Source organism: Lacerta agilis, chromosome 11, assembly GCF_009819535.1.
Source record: "Lacerta agilis isolate rLacAgi1 chromosome 11, rLacAgi1.pri, whole genome shotgun sequence".
Lineage (NCBI taxonomy): Eukaryota > Metazoa > Chordata > Lepidosauria > Squamata > Lacertidae > Lacerta > Lacerta agilis.
Genome location: NC_046322.1, coordinates 23,765,302 through 23,781,048, shown reverse-complemented (window position 1 = coordinate 23,781,048; position 15,747 = coordinate 23,765,302). Strand labels below are relative to the sequence as shown.

Genomic DNA, 15,747 nt, shown 5'->3' with positions numbered 1-15,747 from the left:
GAACCTGGGCTTGGATGTAATGCAGCAGGACACAGAGAGGAGGGCAGCAGCCATCATCTTTGTTCGGGCAACCAATGTATTCTCTTGCTTGCAGATATGGTTTTGCTTAGTGGTACATGCAAACTGGACCAGTGTCTCTTTCAGGATTTACAGCACATTACCTAGCTATGCATTAATACAGGATAAATCATTTCATAGCATCTTTGGTTTGTTAGCAGAAGGTACCGGTAACCATTTTTCTTGGTAAAACTGAAACTTAAAAACAAAAACAACATTTCATAGGCAATAGGTTAGAACAATTTTTCTACAAGAAACTGAACAATGGAGAGGTTTTCAGCCTAAGACACAACAAGAAGCTGTTGTGGGATTGGTAAGTTTGTTTGCTTCCAGCACAGCAAAGATGCCAATTGCTGAAAGTCTAGTAACTTACATTTTTGCACAGCCTTTTCTATCTGCATTCTTCTAGTCACCATGAACCGGCAGCAGAAAACCATTAACAATGTACTGATACCAATTCAGAAAGGTGTTGTTTCATGGTTAAAAACCACCTACTGCAATAGCTAAAAGCAAGTGACAGGAACATCCACATGGCAGATCTGAGTACAGTTATACACCCACAAACCATATGGACAGTGTTCTCTCTGGGCACCGTCCAGCCAAAGTTAAGTATTTAACTCTTGCTAATAATAAATGGGCAGATTCAAGCATGTGCTTGACCCTTACACTGAGAGCAATGGGACTTTAAAGTGCCCAATTTGATTGGATTGTGTCATGTGTAATTTAAAGGGTTAAATTGTTATAATATCCTATTCAGAAATCAATTCCAGAAGACTGAATCATTCAACTTTGGATAGTTTGAGCTTGGACACTTCTTTTAGGCATTTCCAACATCAGAGCATACCAAGATAATTTTGCCACACTCCTAAACCACTCTAACCAAATCAGGACACTACCTACTGCCAACAGAAGGGGGGAAAGCAATCAGATAGTGCTTAACCTCAGTGTAACATCCAAATAGTTAAGAATTCATAGAACAAGCAGAAACATGCTGATGTACCCAAATCTCTAACACGTACAAAAGCATAAACCAAGAAGTCACCAAATACTGAATACGAAAGATTGCAAAACTTCTGCAACACTTGATAAAAGTGAATTAACTGAAAATACTGTAAGTTAAATATAAACCCCATGCCGCATTTTTTGAAGCTAAAAAATAGTGTTTACCTAGGGTTATGAAAGGGGGGGGGGACGACACCTGACCAGTCACAGTCAATGTAGTAAGCTATGGTTTTTAACTTTCAATTGCAAACAATAAAAACTATCTTTTTAAAGTAAAAATGTTGTGAAAATATTATAAACGGTCTCAGAAAAAATGTCTTACAACTGAAAACTAATGTTAATGGTATTTGAGGGACTTTTCTAGTCCAGTAAAAACAAAACAAACAAACAAACAAACAAACCCTGCAAGAAAGCTGTGCTCTGTTAAAGGAATGTCCCCAAACAACATTATATTGTTTGTGCCAACATACTGACATTTTCTTGACCTTTCCCTGGCCATCTGCCTATGAAAAAATTGACGGGGTGTTTTACTAGCCCAGTGCACAAAAATTGGCTGGATGATGTACATGCTGAGCACAACTGCAAAGCCCATAAGAAGTCCCTGCTTCCCATTTTCAGCTCCGAGCTACAAAGAGCAGGTAGAGACAAGTGGGGCCTGCCTTGATCTTGCAAGTATCCAACAGGGCAAAAGGAGGATGGACACCTGCCCAGACTCCACTTCTGTTGTTTTCTGATGCCTGCACTCCAAGCTTAGAGCTGGAGAAAGGAGCAAGAGGTTTCCCCTTGAACTCGTGCTTCATTCCAGAGACTTGGCCAGAAACAAGACCTTGCCTCTTAGGGGAAGGGCTTCTGCTGACAACAAATGGTGAAACACTTACAGAGCTACATTTCGTAAGTACCTGTAATCATTCACCTAAGCCATACTGCAGCATCAATGGCATTTCCGGGTAGCAGGGGTGTTTCCCAGGAAGAAATATTTATAGACAGTACAGATATGTTGCCTGGTAGATTTATAATGTAGCACACTGACACCATTGCTGCCTTCCCTAAAGTGCAAGCAGTGGAAAAGCTACGACCGAACATTTGAAACTCTTGAGTCAGATTGGAATAGATACTGTTGGCATCTCCAACTCCAGCATGGAATTCCTAGATCCCTGGTGAACCTGATATTGTTAGGACCTTCCGAGAAAGCCACAACAATTTGTAGTCCTTCAGAAAATTGCCTTCAAGGACAGATAACCGTCTTTCAAAACAAAGGCTACATTAAGGGGGGGGGGGGAGTTTCAAGCAATTATCTTAGATCAAGGAAAGGGCTACTGCTGTTAACAAGTTCTCTGGCATGAATCGTAAAGGAAAGGCCACAGAGGTTGTAGGCAATGCAACCAACACCCCAAGTATACTTACAGTAAAAAGTGCTACAGAATAAGAAAAGAGGAACAGTTTAGCTCAGCATGAAGTTGGGTTAAGGGACTAACAGAAGCTGTGTTCTTTTTTAACCAATTAAAGGTTAGTTAACCTATAAGGACCTACTCTGCCAGAGCCTGAGGCCCCAAAGCCACCAATCCATAGGGAATGGAGTAAATGCCAGTGATCAAATCTCCATCCCAGGGGAAGATGCTGTGGTTGGAACATGTTTTAACAAATAGCAAGACAAGCTACATGTATAACCCAGGATCATTTGAGTGGTATAAACTGAACCATGAATTATTTGTAGCAGTTAAGTATTTAAGAATCTAATACCCCTACTGGGCAGGACACTACAAAAAATGGCAGTAAGCTACCCTTATGGCACACCAGCAAGCATTGCATTTAAGTGCAAGAAACTAGATAGCATCTAAAACCCAGTTCTAACATGGATCTAAGAAAACCTGACATTATCCATCTCTAGAATCACTGAAACAAAAGGAGATTGTGGCCAAAAGAAAAGGGAATGTACAACAGGATGTGTGTGGCTCTGGGTCTGTGGGCTATTTCCCCCACCCCCACCATGTCTTCCATAAAATCCGTGATTAATCTGACACCAATTAACAGAAGATGACTTATAAAAACAGACAGGCTGTTAAAGCAAGACAAGAGGTAGATCACCTGGCTCTTCAACACATTAATTCAGTAAATGAACTTCCAATGTATCCAATCATTGCTAACTCCAGTAGCAAGAATTTAAACTTACTGACAGGTTCTACAGCATCTTTCCAATTAATGTCAGACCTTCTCAGCTATTGCCCATACACAACTTCCAGCAATTTCAAAGCTGTCAAATGCGCTTGCTTCCAACAAGAAAGCAATACTAAAAAAAAAAAAAAACCCCACAAAAAACCCTTAAGCCATCCTTTTCCAGGTGTGGTGATGCGTATCATTCCAAGGTTCTCTAATATACTTTATAGATTTAAATAACTAATGTTCATTCATACTGCACTTGTGGCTTCTTCAAAAGTGAATTCATCTTGCTTTTAGGGGAAAACATCAGTTTAGCTGGCAGCCCTAACACCAGGAGGCAAGAAGTACAGTCTTAGTAAACAGGCTTTTATAAACCAATTACACACTACAGGGACACATTTCACAAGAGCAAGGGGAGGTAAGGGAAATTATTTCCATACAAAAGCAAACCCTCACCAAGGGTTAAAGGTCTGATCCTTGATATATTCAAGATTAAGTGCCAAAAAAGGAGGAGCAATGTATGATATCAAACTGCCTGCCACATGCCCATCAAATCAGCTTTGTAGGAATGGTCAACAGTAAGTTTGATCACAAAACATTAGATTTCACAAGGCGTATTGACATTTTAAAGTTTTTGTAAATGAGCAAAGCGAGTATGGGTGGTAGCCCTTAGTCTATTATGTCCACATAGCTGGGCTTAGCTACCTGTAGAGCTATAGTTACGGTACTGAGATTGGAGGCTGTGCCAAGGGCTTCAGAGAAGGTGAGAGTTGGGGGAGAAGGTGAGATTTGAAGGAAGTAGGGAATCACTTGAAGGAACAGGATAGCTTCACTGGAAGTGCTCAATGAGAAACTTGCACTGGATTTCAGGGCAAGCAGGAAGTCAGAGCAGGGATTTGAGGAGTGTAAATGGTCCAAGTAATGAGAAAGATGAATAATTTTGGGAGCAAAGTGCTAAACAGAAATTACAGGACCAAGATAGCAGAAAGCCAGAGATAAGATTGTAGAATGCCAAGATCTTTTTTTGAAACTGATTGGACAGAGAAGGACTCTTGCTTCTGCCATCACCAACAAAACCTGAGTGAGAAAGCCCTGCCTGTGAGATACTAATCATTTGCTCAATGTGCCATTCATTTCCAGGCTGGCCCTATTTTCCTACAAGGCCCAGAGTTTCAGGGTAGCAGCTGTAACATCTGATGCCTGGTGTGGAACTGTAGATACCTTTGCCACTCCCCAGTTCATAGAAGTCAACACAGCCTGCTCCATCTGGACTGCCTTTCACCCACAGGACCAACCACCATCAGCTGTCTTAAGGGAAAGATCCCAGGAAAAGCTAAGGAGGAAGGTGAAGAAGACATTCAGAGCCACACTGATTCCTCCTGCCACAGGGGCACCTACTACCCAGCTCCACTGTGGGACAGATCCTGAAGACTTGTTGTATATTGAGACTACTGATTGTGAACATTTTTAGTGGGCACTGATCACCATAGTTGCAATCTGCCTAGAATGATTTCTAACCTGAAAGGCAGGATATAAACAACTGTAGTAGTAACAACAATAGGAGGAGTGAACTTTGTTATTTGCATGCTGATTGCATTTAATCAAAAACTATTGTCACGCATAAGCATTCTAAATCAGTTACTATGCTAAAGATGGATTGGTATAGCATTGCTATCCATTTGATATGTATCTCAAGTTGCTAAGTTTCCCCCTTCCAGATCAAATCCAGAAAATTAGAGGGTCAAGTACACCCACTTCCCTTGGCTGTATGCCAGCACGACACAAGTGTTGCATCGCTCCAACACCCAAGTTGTTCTTGGCATGAAAACTGGATTAACTGGCAGGTGAAATTCTAACCAGCCCACCCCCTAGAAGCATTTTAAGTTGTGCAATGTAAAGTGGGTTACCCATCATCAGCAGTCTGCTGATTTCATCGATGTTCAGGGTGGGGTTTTTATGCAGGTGCTACTTAGTGCCAAAAATATGCACCAGTCACCAGGCAGACAGCTGAAATTGCATGGAACATTGTTGTTTCCTCACTTTTATGCAAAGTTAATTTGTTCTTGTTTCAACTACCTTTTGGCTCCTAGTACTGTACCAGCCCACCATATACCCATCTTTTATGGACTTTCAACAGATAGGAATATCAGCATCATCTGCCAATGCCACAAGTGGGCCAGAGTTCAGGAACAGTTACATGATACAAAACTTAATCAGCAACCTGATTAACAAGACAGTTAAGGCTAGGTGTTGGGATTTAAGAAAATGTAGGGCGGGTTCACACAGGAACCTTGAGAACTAGCCCCAGGTGTAAATGAGCCTTCTGTTCATCTGACAGCTGGTAGAGTCAGAAAGCTCTGTTTCAGCCCCCACAGTAGCACTGCTACAGCACTGCTTGCACCTCCAGGCAACAACAGAGAGGCAATAAAATCACTGCCACACCACCTCGGTGTGAGCAGGCAAGCAATGGCACTGCTGAACCCTACCCTCCATATGACTGTAGCAAACACAGGTGTTAATGCCAACCAGAACATGCAGTTCTCAGTTCATAGGCTTATGTGAAAACTGACCCTCGGTTTCACTGACTCAAACTGGTTTAGAAATTATAAGCATAAACTTCAGGAACATGTATAGTAATGTGCAGAGTGGAAGCGTTTGCTTATAAAACCTAAAGCATGGAAAGTAATTTACTGTGATGACAACATAACAAATGTGTGTGGGGGGGGGAGTTATATAAGGTCTTATTGGAAGTGGAATTATTCTTCACCCCTGAGATCAGAACACAGGCAGAAAGAATAATTATGCCAATCCCTTAGAAAAACAAATTGAGTTGTTTTCTCAGCTTTAAAGTAGGGACTGGCATTTAGAGCACAGGCAGGAGACACATGGAGAACGGCAAGGCTCAGGGAGGGAGTGGAAAGGTGCCTGGGAAATGCTGCAGCAGAACCTGCCCTGCTGTAAGCTCTAGCCACACTTCATTCTGACAGTTTCAGAAACATGCAGGGCTTCAGCAAACCATGATGCAACTGTGGCATAGCTCCAATAGCAGAGCTACAGCTGGGGCTGACATGACATAGCCTACAGTTCTGTAGAAGCAAGAAATCCAGCACAGAAATAAATACATGCTGAGGAGCAAAGGTAAATAGTCATTAAGTGAAATAGCAAAGATAGAAATGTAAGACACAATGAAATTGTAGTGACAGTCTGAAAACAATTACTGATAGCAGAGTTTAAACACTGAAAATACAATTTTATTTATATTATTATTATTATTATTATTATTATTATTATTATATCAAAATACAAATACCAAACATGCATGCATCAGAAATATTAAGACCTGCTATCCCACATACATGTAAAGCTGCTCAAAGGTCCACAAATGCAGATAACTGCTTGGTGTTCTAAATAAATCCTGATGGATGACCCATCCATTAATGCATTTCAAAGTATTTATATTCATGGGAAACAGATTAGAAAGGAAAAACAACCATTTGTTCCATTTGTAAATTAATGGATGTTCCACATGGACTGGATCTTTACTAGGGAATGGCAAATTCCCTATTATTCAAAATGACTAGCAGAAACATCAAACCCCTCTCCCTATGAACAACTGTAATTGCTCCAAAGCTGCACAATTCTGCTGATACTAGACCTGCACTTTAATGTATGACCACCAAAGGTTCACATGAATGTTAGCTCACTTAAAATTGCTGTTGTAATTCTTTTATAGAAACTAACCAATTTTTTCCCCACTGAAGGATGCTTATTTACCAAACCCGTGATTCTGATAAATGAGTATTTGTGTTTTTCTTCCTGAAAATTAATGCTAAGGGATAAAAAAATTAATAAAGCCCAGTTGCTGCTTTCAGATAATACAATATGCAACCATGGTTACAAAAGATGTATGTATGTATGCATGTATGTATTAATAATAGTAAGTAATAGTGTATTCCCATATGGGCATGGCTTTCAGTGCCCTATATTCAAGAAGTGAGGCAGAATTTTGTAGTATTTGTGTGTTTCCTTTATATAGTGGCAAACTGTCTAAAGCACTGGTCTTTATAGCTTTCAGAAATTCTGAGGTAGTAGGTTTGACAACAATTTATTGTTTGAGAAAGAGTTTAGAACAGATTTATGAGTTCAGAGTGTGAAATCTGATGTAATAGGTTTTCTATGTTATACATAATTCTAACTTCTTAAGAAACTGGGTGAACTGGCGGACACATGTAAAACTATTTCATCATGACCAATGGTTTCGGCATGAGGTTTTCCCAAAACAGAGGCTATACAGCCATTTAGAATAACATATGTGGGCTTACACAACTACTTGAAATAGGGCTCACAGGTCAGCTACACCTGGCTTTGCATATGAAACATTCAGGTTCAATCCCTAGCATCTGCAGGTACACAGCTGGGTAAAGACATATGCCTGAAATGCTGTACATCATCTGTTTAGACAGTATACAGTTAAATGGGTCAATGCTCCAAAATGGTATTAAGGCGGTTTCCTATATTCACCGTGGTGCACTCACAGATTTCAGAAGATATAGAATGGAAGAGGTTGAATAGCTTACACAAGCATAGCCAGCAAATCTAAGCTCTTCATTATCAATAGGATGCAAGTCGGCATTCATAGATATCTTGCCCAGACCATACCATTTTGCAACATTTCAGAATGCTTTGATTGAATTTGAAATGTGTGGATAAAATTCACACTATAGACATGAAGTCTGGAGATTACAAAAAAGATGATTGCTGAAATCCGCAAAGCCACTCATTGCACAGTGATATACTTACCCCACCTTTCAACCAATCAGCCCCCAGGGGAACTTGCAACAAAAGCAAAGGAGGCTATGGCATACCTGTAAAATGCTAACAGTGCATTATAAAGTCAGTTCACAAGGCCAATTATCTCAAATCCATTCATAAACATCTAGTGCAACATGGGAGGAGGAATACTCACAATGTCCTACCTATCTCAGAAGCTTATTCACTGCCTGTTTCTGTGCTGTGTAAAAACCTTTTTACACAAATCTTAATGAGCCCAACATTTGCTGTAGGAAAATATTTGAGATTTGGAAAACTTCAGCATCTGTTATGCTCGTCACTCACCACACCCCATATACAGTCACATTTTAACATTGCTGTGAAATGCAAGTTTTCCATACATTAATAGCCTGGATGGTTTCCAAAAGGATCATGTCAGAAAGAAATGAAAGTGTGTGTCCAGTGTGTAAAGCGTTTACTGCATTTTTATTTAAGTGTTCCACAAGCAGCAGAGGACACAAGTTCTATTTATGCATATTTTCCTCTGTTCACATTGACCTTTGCCAGCATCACTCAAGGGCCCTCCCCTTTTTTAAGCAGCACAAGTTATTTTTCCCCTCCCTTCAGGAGTTCTCAATGAGGCCTCTTCTAAGTGCTGAAAGCAAGCAAAAGCTAAGCCCATGCTGGGTGTCTGTCTCCTGGAGAAGATTGCATCTTTTATTTATCACCCCTTGGCTTTATTTTCACAGTGAATTCCTAGCTTAAATGTAATCAGCCAAAAAAACCCTCCCTATGTGCACTCCTGTCATTCCTCATCCCTTGCAAGTGGAGTCAAGCAGAGGCAAAAACAAGCTCTTGGCAATGCCAGCCAAACCAGAAGAGACGCAGCTCTGGTGGTGCCACCAGGAAAAAGAGAGATGCCTCAAACCCCTACTAAAAAGACAGATCCAGAAGTCTCGAGGAATGTTAATTAGAACTTAGAGGAGTGCCCAAAGCTAAATCATTTGCAGGAAAAAGAGAATGACACCACACACTCGTCCACAGGCATGACTACATTAAAATTTGAATTGCTAGACATGTCCACATCTTTAAACATCACCAGTAAAAGGTGATCTTGAGGAGGAACTATGATGTTGAGCTTTGTGGGTTTCAGCACACTTTAAAAAAAAGACACTCCATCCATGTTCAAAAGCCAGCAGGCAAAGGGTGAAGAAACCTCCCCCCGCCCCAAAACACGCAGCTGGAATTTAAATTTCTTGAGAGGGGAAGCTGAGCAAAACTGAGCAGATGAAAAACGGAGCTGTGCAGCTTTAAAATCTCCAGATCTCCTTCCCCTTTGTCAGATCCTTGCTGTTTTGCAGGCAGTGAGAAGCAATGAAAGAGACTCTTTTGTTTGGTTTCCCCTTTTCATTGAGCAACACACCAACACACAGAGAGAGAGCTGAAAAGGACACAAACATGAAAATGAGCGATGTGCCAGGTCCTCTCTCCAAGGGGAATTTCCTGAAGGCATTGGTGATGTGCAGCCAAAACATAACCCTCTTTAAAAACGCAACAAAAAGATTCAGCTCCACTGAGAACCTCACCCTTAGCAGGAAGTTTTAAAAGGGAAATAAACCACACATCTGCCTGTTTCTCCAAGCAGAGACTTTGGAGCCAGAAAGGAGAAATGGGTAAAGCCAGGCATGGAAACCCAGCACACACACACCCCTTTCATGATAGAAGTAATCCCTTGCCACCCTCCCACTCGAGATGGGTGGAATGGTGAAGCAGAACCACCTCCAGTGCCCTTTGATTCAAAGAAGGGAGGAGTTAAATGCAATGAATGGAAACTCTCCACCATAGAGAATCAGGATCAGTATAAACAGGGGAGAAGAGGATTATTTCATAGAAAAACCAGCATTTCCTCCCATCAAGAAAAGGAGACGGAAAAACCCTGCTATATCCTGAAGCTATTTGGCAGCATTTGAAGATGGTTCTGCCTTCCTGCACAGCAGTCCCCCTAGGCAGGCAGCCAGCTCCCCCCCCCCCCTTCATCGCAGACAGACCTCCTTTCAGTCCCAGTTTCATCAGCAATCTGACAGCTTTACGACCCAATGACCTACCCCCAGTGCCACCAATAGCAAAATCTAGGAGGATGGGGACATGCAGACTGGCCACATGAGCATCCAAGAAGTCTGTGCAAAGCCAGTGGGAGATTGCATCTCCTTCTCAATTGCCACTGTCCTAGAAATGTCTTTGTTTAGCGATAAGGAGGTATTCTTATTCCCTTTCCCTCCCCACTCTCCCTGGGGGCTCCCTCTGCTGATTCACTTCCATTCGCACTCCCTGATGCTTCGGGGTCGAGGTTGGGGGCGGAGGACAAGGGAAAAGAGAAATAAAACGGAAAGGAGCATCTCTCTTACTATGTTTCAGGGTATTTTGATCACACAGACAGCAGAAGCTGGAAGGAGGGGGCAGCGAGGGAGGGGACGGGTTACTAGTGCAGGATTATAATGTTCTGGGATAATCCTGGGTATGTTTTTTTCTGGGGTGGGGAGGGAGTCCAAGGAAATCCTGCGGGGGAGAGGAGGCTGCCTGGAGGCAAAAGCGGAATAACGATTAAACAGGACAGCTTAACAGTAGGAGACTTAAAGGGAGAGAAAGAGAAAAGGCTAGTTAAGGTTAGAGACGTGTGTGCCAGAGAGAGGAAGCTGCGGGGATGGACTTAGACAGTTAGGGTGCTAGGTTAGAGAGGCGAGCAGGGAGGAGGAGTTTAACGTCTAGAAAAAGAAAAATGTGTCTTTAACTAGGGGAGGCAGGTCCGATGGGAGAAAGAGCTTGGGAGGATCAGACGGGGAGGCAGCGAGGATGGCATGACTGCACAGGTGGATGAGCGGGGGGGGGGTCATGTTTGGAAAATGTGGGAGGAGAAGAGACCGTGACCCAAAACCCAGTGACGGGAAAGGAGGGGGTGGAAAAGAGAGAGGAAACAAGCATAAACCCTCGCCCGCCCCGTCGGTTCCACCCCACCCTGACCCACAACGACCGAGTGACTCACCGACTTGCAGGACGTTGTCGACGCAGCCGCCGTCGAGCAGAGCAATGCCCCTGCGGAAGGGCAGTCGGTTCTCGTCGCCAGCGGCGTCCGCTGCTCCTCCGCCGCCGGGCGCGGTGATGCCGCCTCCGCCACCGCCTCCTCCTCCTGCACCTCCTCCTCCTCCGCTGTTGTTGTTGGATGCGGCGGTCGCGGCCGAGGCGGTGCCCCCAGCGGTGCCCGTGGACCCGACGGCATTAGATCCCCCGCCGGGCGCGGCGGCTGCGGCGTTACTGGCGACGGCGTCCTCGGCAGCGGCGCCGGTGTTGAAGGAGGAGTACATGCAGATCTCCCTCTCGCTGCGGGGGAAGGACCAGTAGACGATGCGGCGCTGCACGGGCTCCGGGATGCGCTCGAAGCGCTCCTCCACCCGCTGGAACGGCCACTTCTCCGCCACCCGCCGCGCCGCGATATCCAGCAGCGACTCCGGGCTCTGCGTCTTGCCCAACGGCAGCACCCCCAGCGCGGCATAGGCGGCGGCCAGGGCAGGGGGGAAAGCGGCAGCGGCCGACGAGGCAGCGGCCACCGCGGCCGACGAAGGCCCCGCCATGCAGAGCGACCCGCCGCCGACGCCTCCCAGGCCGCCTTCGACGCCGCCGCCCGCTCGCTGGCCCGGCCTGCACCCGACGCCGTAGCCAGGTCTGCAACAGAGGCGCTTGGCGGGGGGAGGGAGCTGACCGCGCTCCGCCATGATCGCGCCGCTTCTAAACAGACAGCGGAAGTGGCTGTACTCTATAAACGGCACCAGGAGCGCTGCGAGAGGCTACCGGAGTGCGAGGCTCCGCCCCTCAGATCCATATATGGGCAAAGGTGGGCGGCTCCCATCCGCCCGGCCCTCGGAGAAAGGGGCGTGGAGGGGTGGGGTTATGCAAAAGCCAGAGGCCACAAACATAAATAGAACGGGCCCGGCGGCCGTGTGCTCGACGCGTCAGCTGTGACGGGGAGGCGGCGTTGTTCAAACGTGGGAGGGCGGGGCCGGGGAGGGGAGAGCCGAGGGCAGTTCGGTGAAGGGACGGAATCTCGCGCACGCACACACACACGATCTTGTCTCCGCTGCATGGAGGAGGGGGGCCAGCCTTCTGACGCGTCGGCACCCAATGCCAACCCGCCTCGCGCGTGTTGCTCGCGGTGGGAAAAGGGGGCGTGGCTGGCTGGACTCCTCTGTGGTACCATTTACGGAAGGGAAGGCGGGTGAGGGGTGTGGCCGCCGCGCGGCTCCTCATCCCGGTCCTCCTTCCTCTGAGCTCAGCAGGAAAAGTCATTGGGAGGGAGGCGGGATAAACAAAAACCAAAAGTGGGAGGAGGAAGAGGGGAGCGAAAGCGGCAAAGCTCGCGCGGCTGGGAAAATACGGTAGCAGCAAGCAAGCGGCCGTTGGGTCGCTTCACGCGCCCGGCCGCTTCTTAACGGTCGCGTCGCTGCCCTCGGGTCAGACTGACAGACAGACTTGAGGCATCCTCATGCTCTCTTCGCTGCTCGTCTGAGGGGAAGAAGAAGACCAAAAGCAAAGCGGCGGCGATGGGTTAGTCGGACAGCCTCACTGTGGGAAGTGGGAAACACATTTACGTTGCGCTTTTTAATTTTAAAAAGTGTGAGTTGGAGGGGTGATATGGAAGGGGGTGGGGTTAAACCTATATAAAATTGTCGGTGCCAGCAAGGCGCTTTGATTTTCACGCTTTTTAGCGCCTCCCCTGAGGTAGGTCGACTAATTGGGGGGCGGTCGAATCGATTAAGTTTGCAGGGCCCCTGCTTGGGAAAGAAGGTTCCCCCTCACGCTGCGCGGCCTTCCCGTGTTTATTTTGTGAAATAAACTTTTAAAATTTGTTTTTGAATGTTTTGATTGCTCTTACTTAATCCTACTGTATATTCTTTTTGTAAACCGCTCTGAAGTTTTTTTCTGCAATCAGGCGGTATATATAATTTTTATTAAATAAATAATCAGGTGGACAGGCTTTGTCTTAAATTAAGCGCTCCCTGACAACAGGATTGCAGGTGTGGGTGAAGCTCCCGGTTGTCATACATATTGATAAATTCTGGCGACTGTTCTAATCCTACACACACCTGTTTTAAGGGCATAAGGATTTCAGGAAGGCTAACACTCCCCAGGGAACATGAGCAGCAGGAGGAAAGCAATGCTTACTTGTAATTCTGAAATTAGGTTTCCATTCCACACACACCCCTCCTTCTTTCTTCTCTCCCTCACTTTGCTGGAGCTGAGTTTGTAGGGTCAGGCACCCTGGACAGTGTAGTCCCGATGTGTCAATTTAATAAGTCATTCCCATTGTGTTCCGTGTGGATTGACTCCATATAAGTGGACATATATATAACTGGAGCCCCAACTCTTGAATAGGCTTGTAGCTCTTTGATGCTGATAACTGCTTAATTTTTTTTATAAAAAAGCCATTTTTGTTTATTGTATGGTTTTTTGTTTATTGTAAGCTGCCTTGGAGGCCTGTTGCAACTCAGGCAGAAAGGTACTGTGAATAAATGATAGGCTGGGTCTGCCTGGCTGCAGTTGTGCACTAGTTAATATTGTGGCACTTGGTGTGATTTAGTTCTAACTAAATTAACTTTTAAAATTAACTAATGGAGAGGTTGCTGTAGTTTTACGTTTGCATCATGTGATTATCTCAACTATCCTGTTTGTGTGACTTTAATCAATAGGCATATGCACTGCTAAGGGGAGGAAGAAAGACATAGTAGTTGTACAGTGGTCTGAACAATATCCAGAAACTTTAGTTAAAAAACAACTGAAGAACAGTGGTTCGTTAATCTACTAGTACAACTCCAAAAAGAAAAAGCAGAGAGAGAGCAAGTTATTTGGAGCCCTGAAATCAAGGGAGAAATTGGGAGATATCAAAAATATTTGTAATATAAAGTCTGTCAGTTAAAGGGACTTTGAATCATGCCATAGGAAATAACTGTGGAAGTGAAAAATTGGGATTGCAAGACTGTACATAACCCACAACACATAAAGGAGACAAGGGTTCTCACTTAGTTCAGTTATTTTACATTCTGGGAGTATTTTTCTCTGCCATATGGGAAAGCTTTAAAATATGCAGAGACCCAACAGCAGCCTAGAGTACATACAGGTACACACTTTAATTTAGCTTTCATCAACTTTGTACGCTGTTTAGGATTACAACTCCCATCCTCCATTATTAAACATGATGATGGGAACTGTAAACCAAATGAGGATACCAGACCCTGCAAAATGACCACCCAGAGATCAGTGGATGAGGAGGACAGCAGCAAAGAGACTTAATGTCAGCACCTGAACCAGGCCTGTCAGACCCCACTGGGACTGGTCTCTAGCACCCTTTATTCTTTTCTTTTTTAAAAATGTTATAGTTAGGGCTAGCCAACTAGAATTGTAGAGTTGGGAGGGACTCTGAGGATCATCTAGTCCAATCCTCTGCAATGCAGGAATATGCAGTTGTCCCATATGGATTTCAAACCTGCAACCTTGGTGTTATCAGCATCACACTCTACCAAACTGAGCTATCCAGGCAGTGGGTGGCATTTCAGCTTAGCTAATACTAATGGTCAATTGGTAATTTTGGTCCCTGATTTAATGGATTTACCAATGCTTAAGTAAAACTGCAGTCGTATCCCCACTTACCTTGGAGTAAGTCCCACTGAATTGAGTGGAACTTGCTTCTGAGTAGATATGGTTAGGATTGTGCTATCAGTCATTCCTTGCACAAATGCCAGCTTTGTGAGTATAGCCTCCAGCCATTCATCTGTGTCCTGGCACTCTGCCATTAGCTTGTCTCTGTTGCTCTTCTACGAAGAGGTGACTTCTATGAAAAATAAGGTGTCATAAGAGTTACCGGTATGTTGAGGCATGGGCAAAGGTGGGTTTACTGTCTAAAACTATGGGATGTGTTTTGGAATGATGGTACTTAGAGATTTTTTAAAGTTTTGGAATATTTACTTGTTGACACTTTAGAATAAGTAGTGAGAATATGTGATGGAGTTATTCTGAACTAATGGAGAGTCTTAAGAAATGTGAGATGTTTAAGAAGTATCTATGAGTAACTAGGTTTATTCAGCTGGATTTTTCCAGAGTGTCTCTGAGGCAAGCCATATGTTCCTGAACTGTAAGTCTAAAAATGTGCCCAAGTAGGCTAAGACTAGACTCAAGTTTAGACATTTGAAAAGAATGAATCATTGGTAGGCTGAGCAGCGCTTAAGCTGTCTCAACTAAAAACATTTTAGGGAATGGACTGGACTATGCCAGAAAGCCCTATCAGCCATGGGCGTAGCCAGGATTTTTGTTGGGGGGGGCAGGACTTTTGTTAGAGGGGGCAGAACTGACATGATTGGTCAGCTGGTTAAGTATTTATTGTTTTACTGCTCCTCCCTGCCCCCCCCATCCATGCTATCAGCTGGTCCACCAGTAAAGTGAATAAAGTGCTGAAGGGACATGTGAAGAAGGCATCCTGGACTTGTAAATGGCTTAAGACTTGTTCAAGATCCTTTACCAACAGATATTTGGAAGTATGAAAATTTGGAAGTATGAAAATAAACAAGATGAATTTTAACAGGGAGAAATGTAAAGTACTACACTTGGGCAAAAAAAATGAAAGGCACAAATACAGGATGGGTGACACCTGGCTTGAGAGCAGTACATGTTAAAAAGGATCTAGGAGTCTTGGTAGACCATAAACTTGACATGAGTCAA

At 44.4% G+C, this 15,747-nt stretch overlaps 1 protein-coding gene across 2 annotated transcripts in view; it reads right to left on the bottom strand.

Annotated features, from left to right (window-relative positions):
• The window catches only part of ZSWIM6 (zinc finger SWIM-type containing 6), a 96,275-nt gene extending 84,494 nt beyond the window's left edge, over positions 1 to 11,781 (bottom strand). For both annotated transcript variants that reach the window (XM_033164602.1, XM_033164603.1), the window contains exon 1: positions 11,027 to 11,781. In XM_033164602.1, coding sequence (XP_033020493.1) covers positions 11,027 to 11,753 — 727 coding nt within the window. In that variant the 5' untranslated portion in view covers positions 11,754 to 11,781. The remainder of the gene's footprint in view (positions 1 to 11,026) is intronic.
• Between the last annotated feature and the right edge of the window lie 3,966 nt (positions 11,782 to 15,747).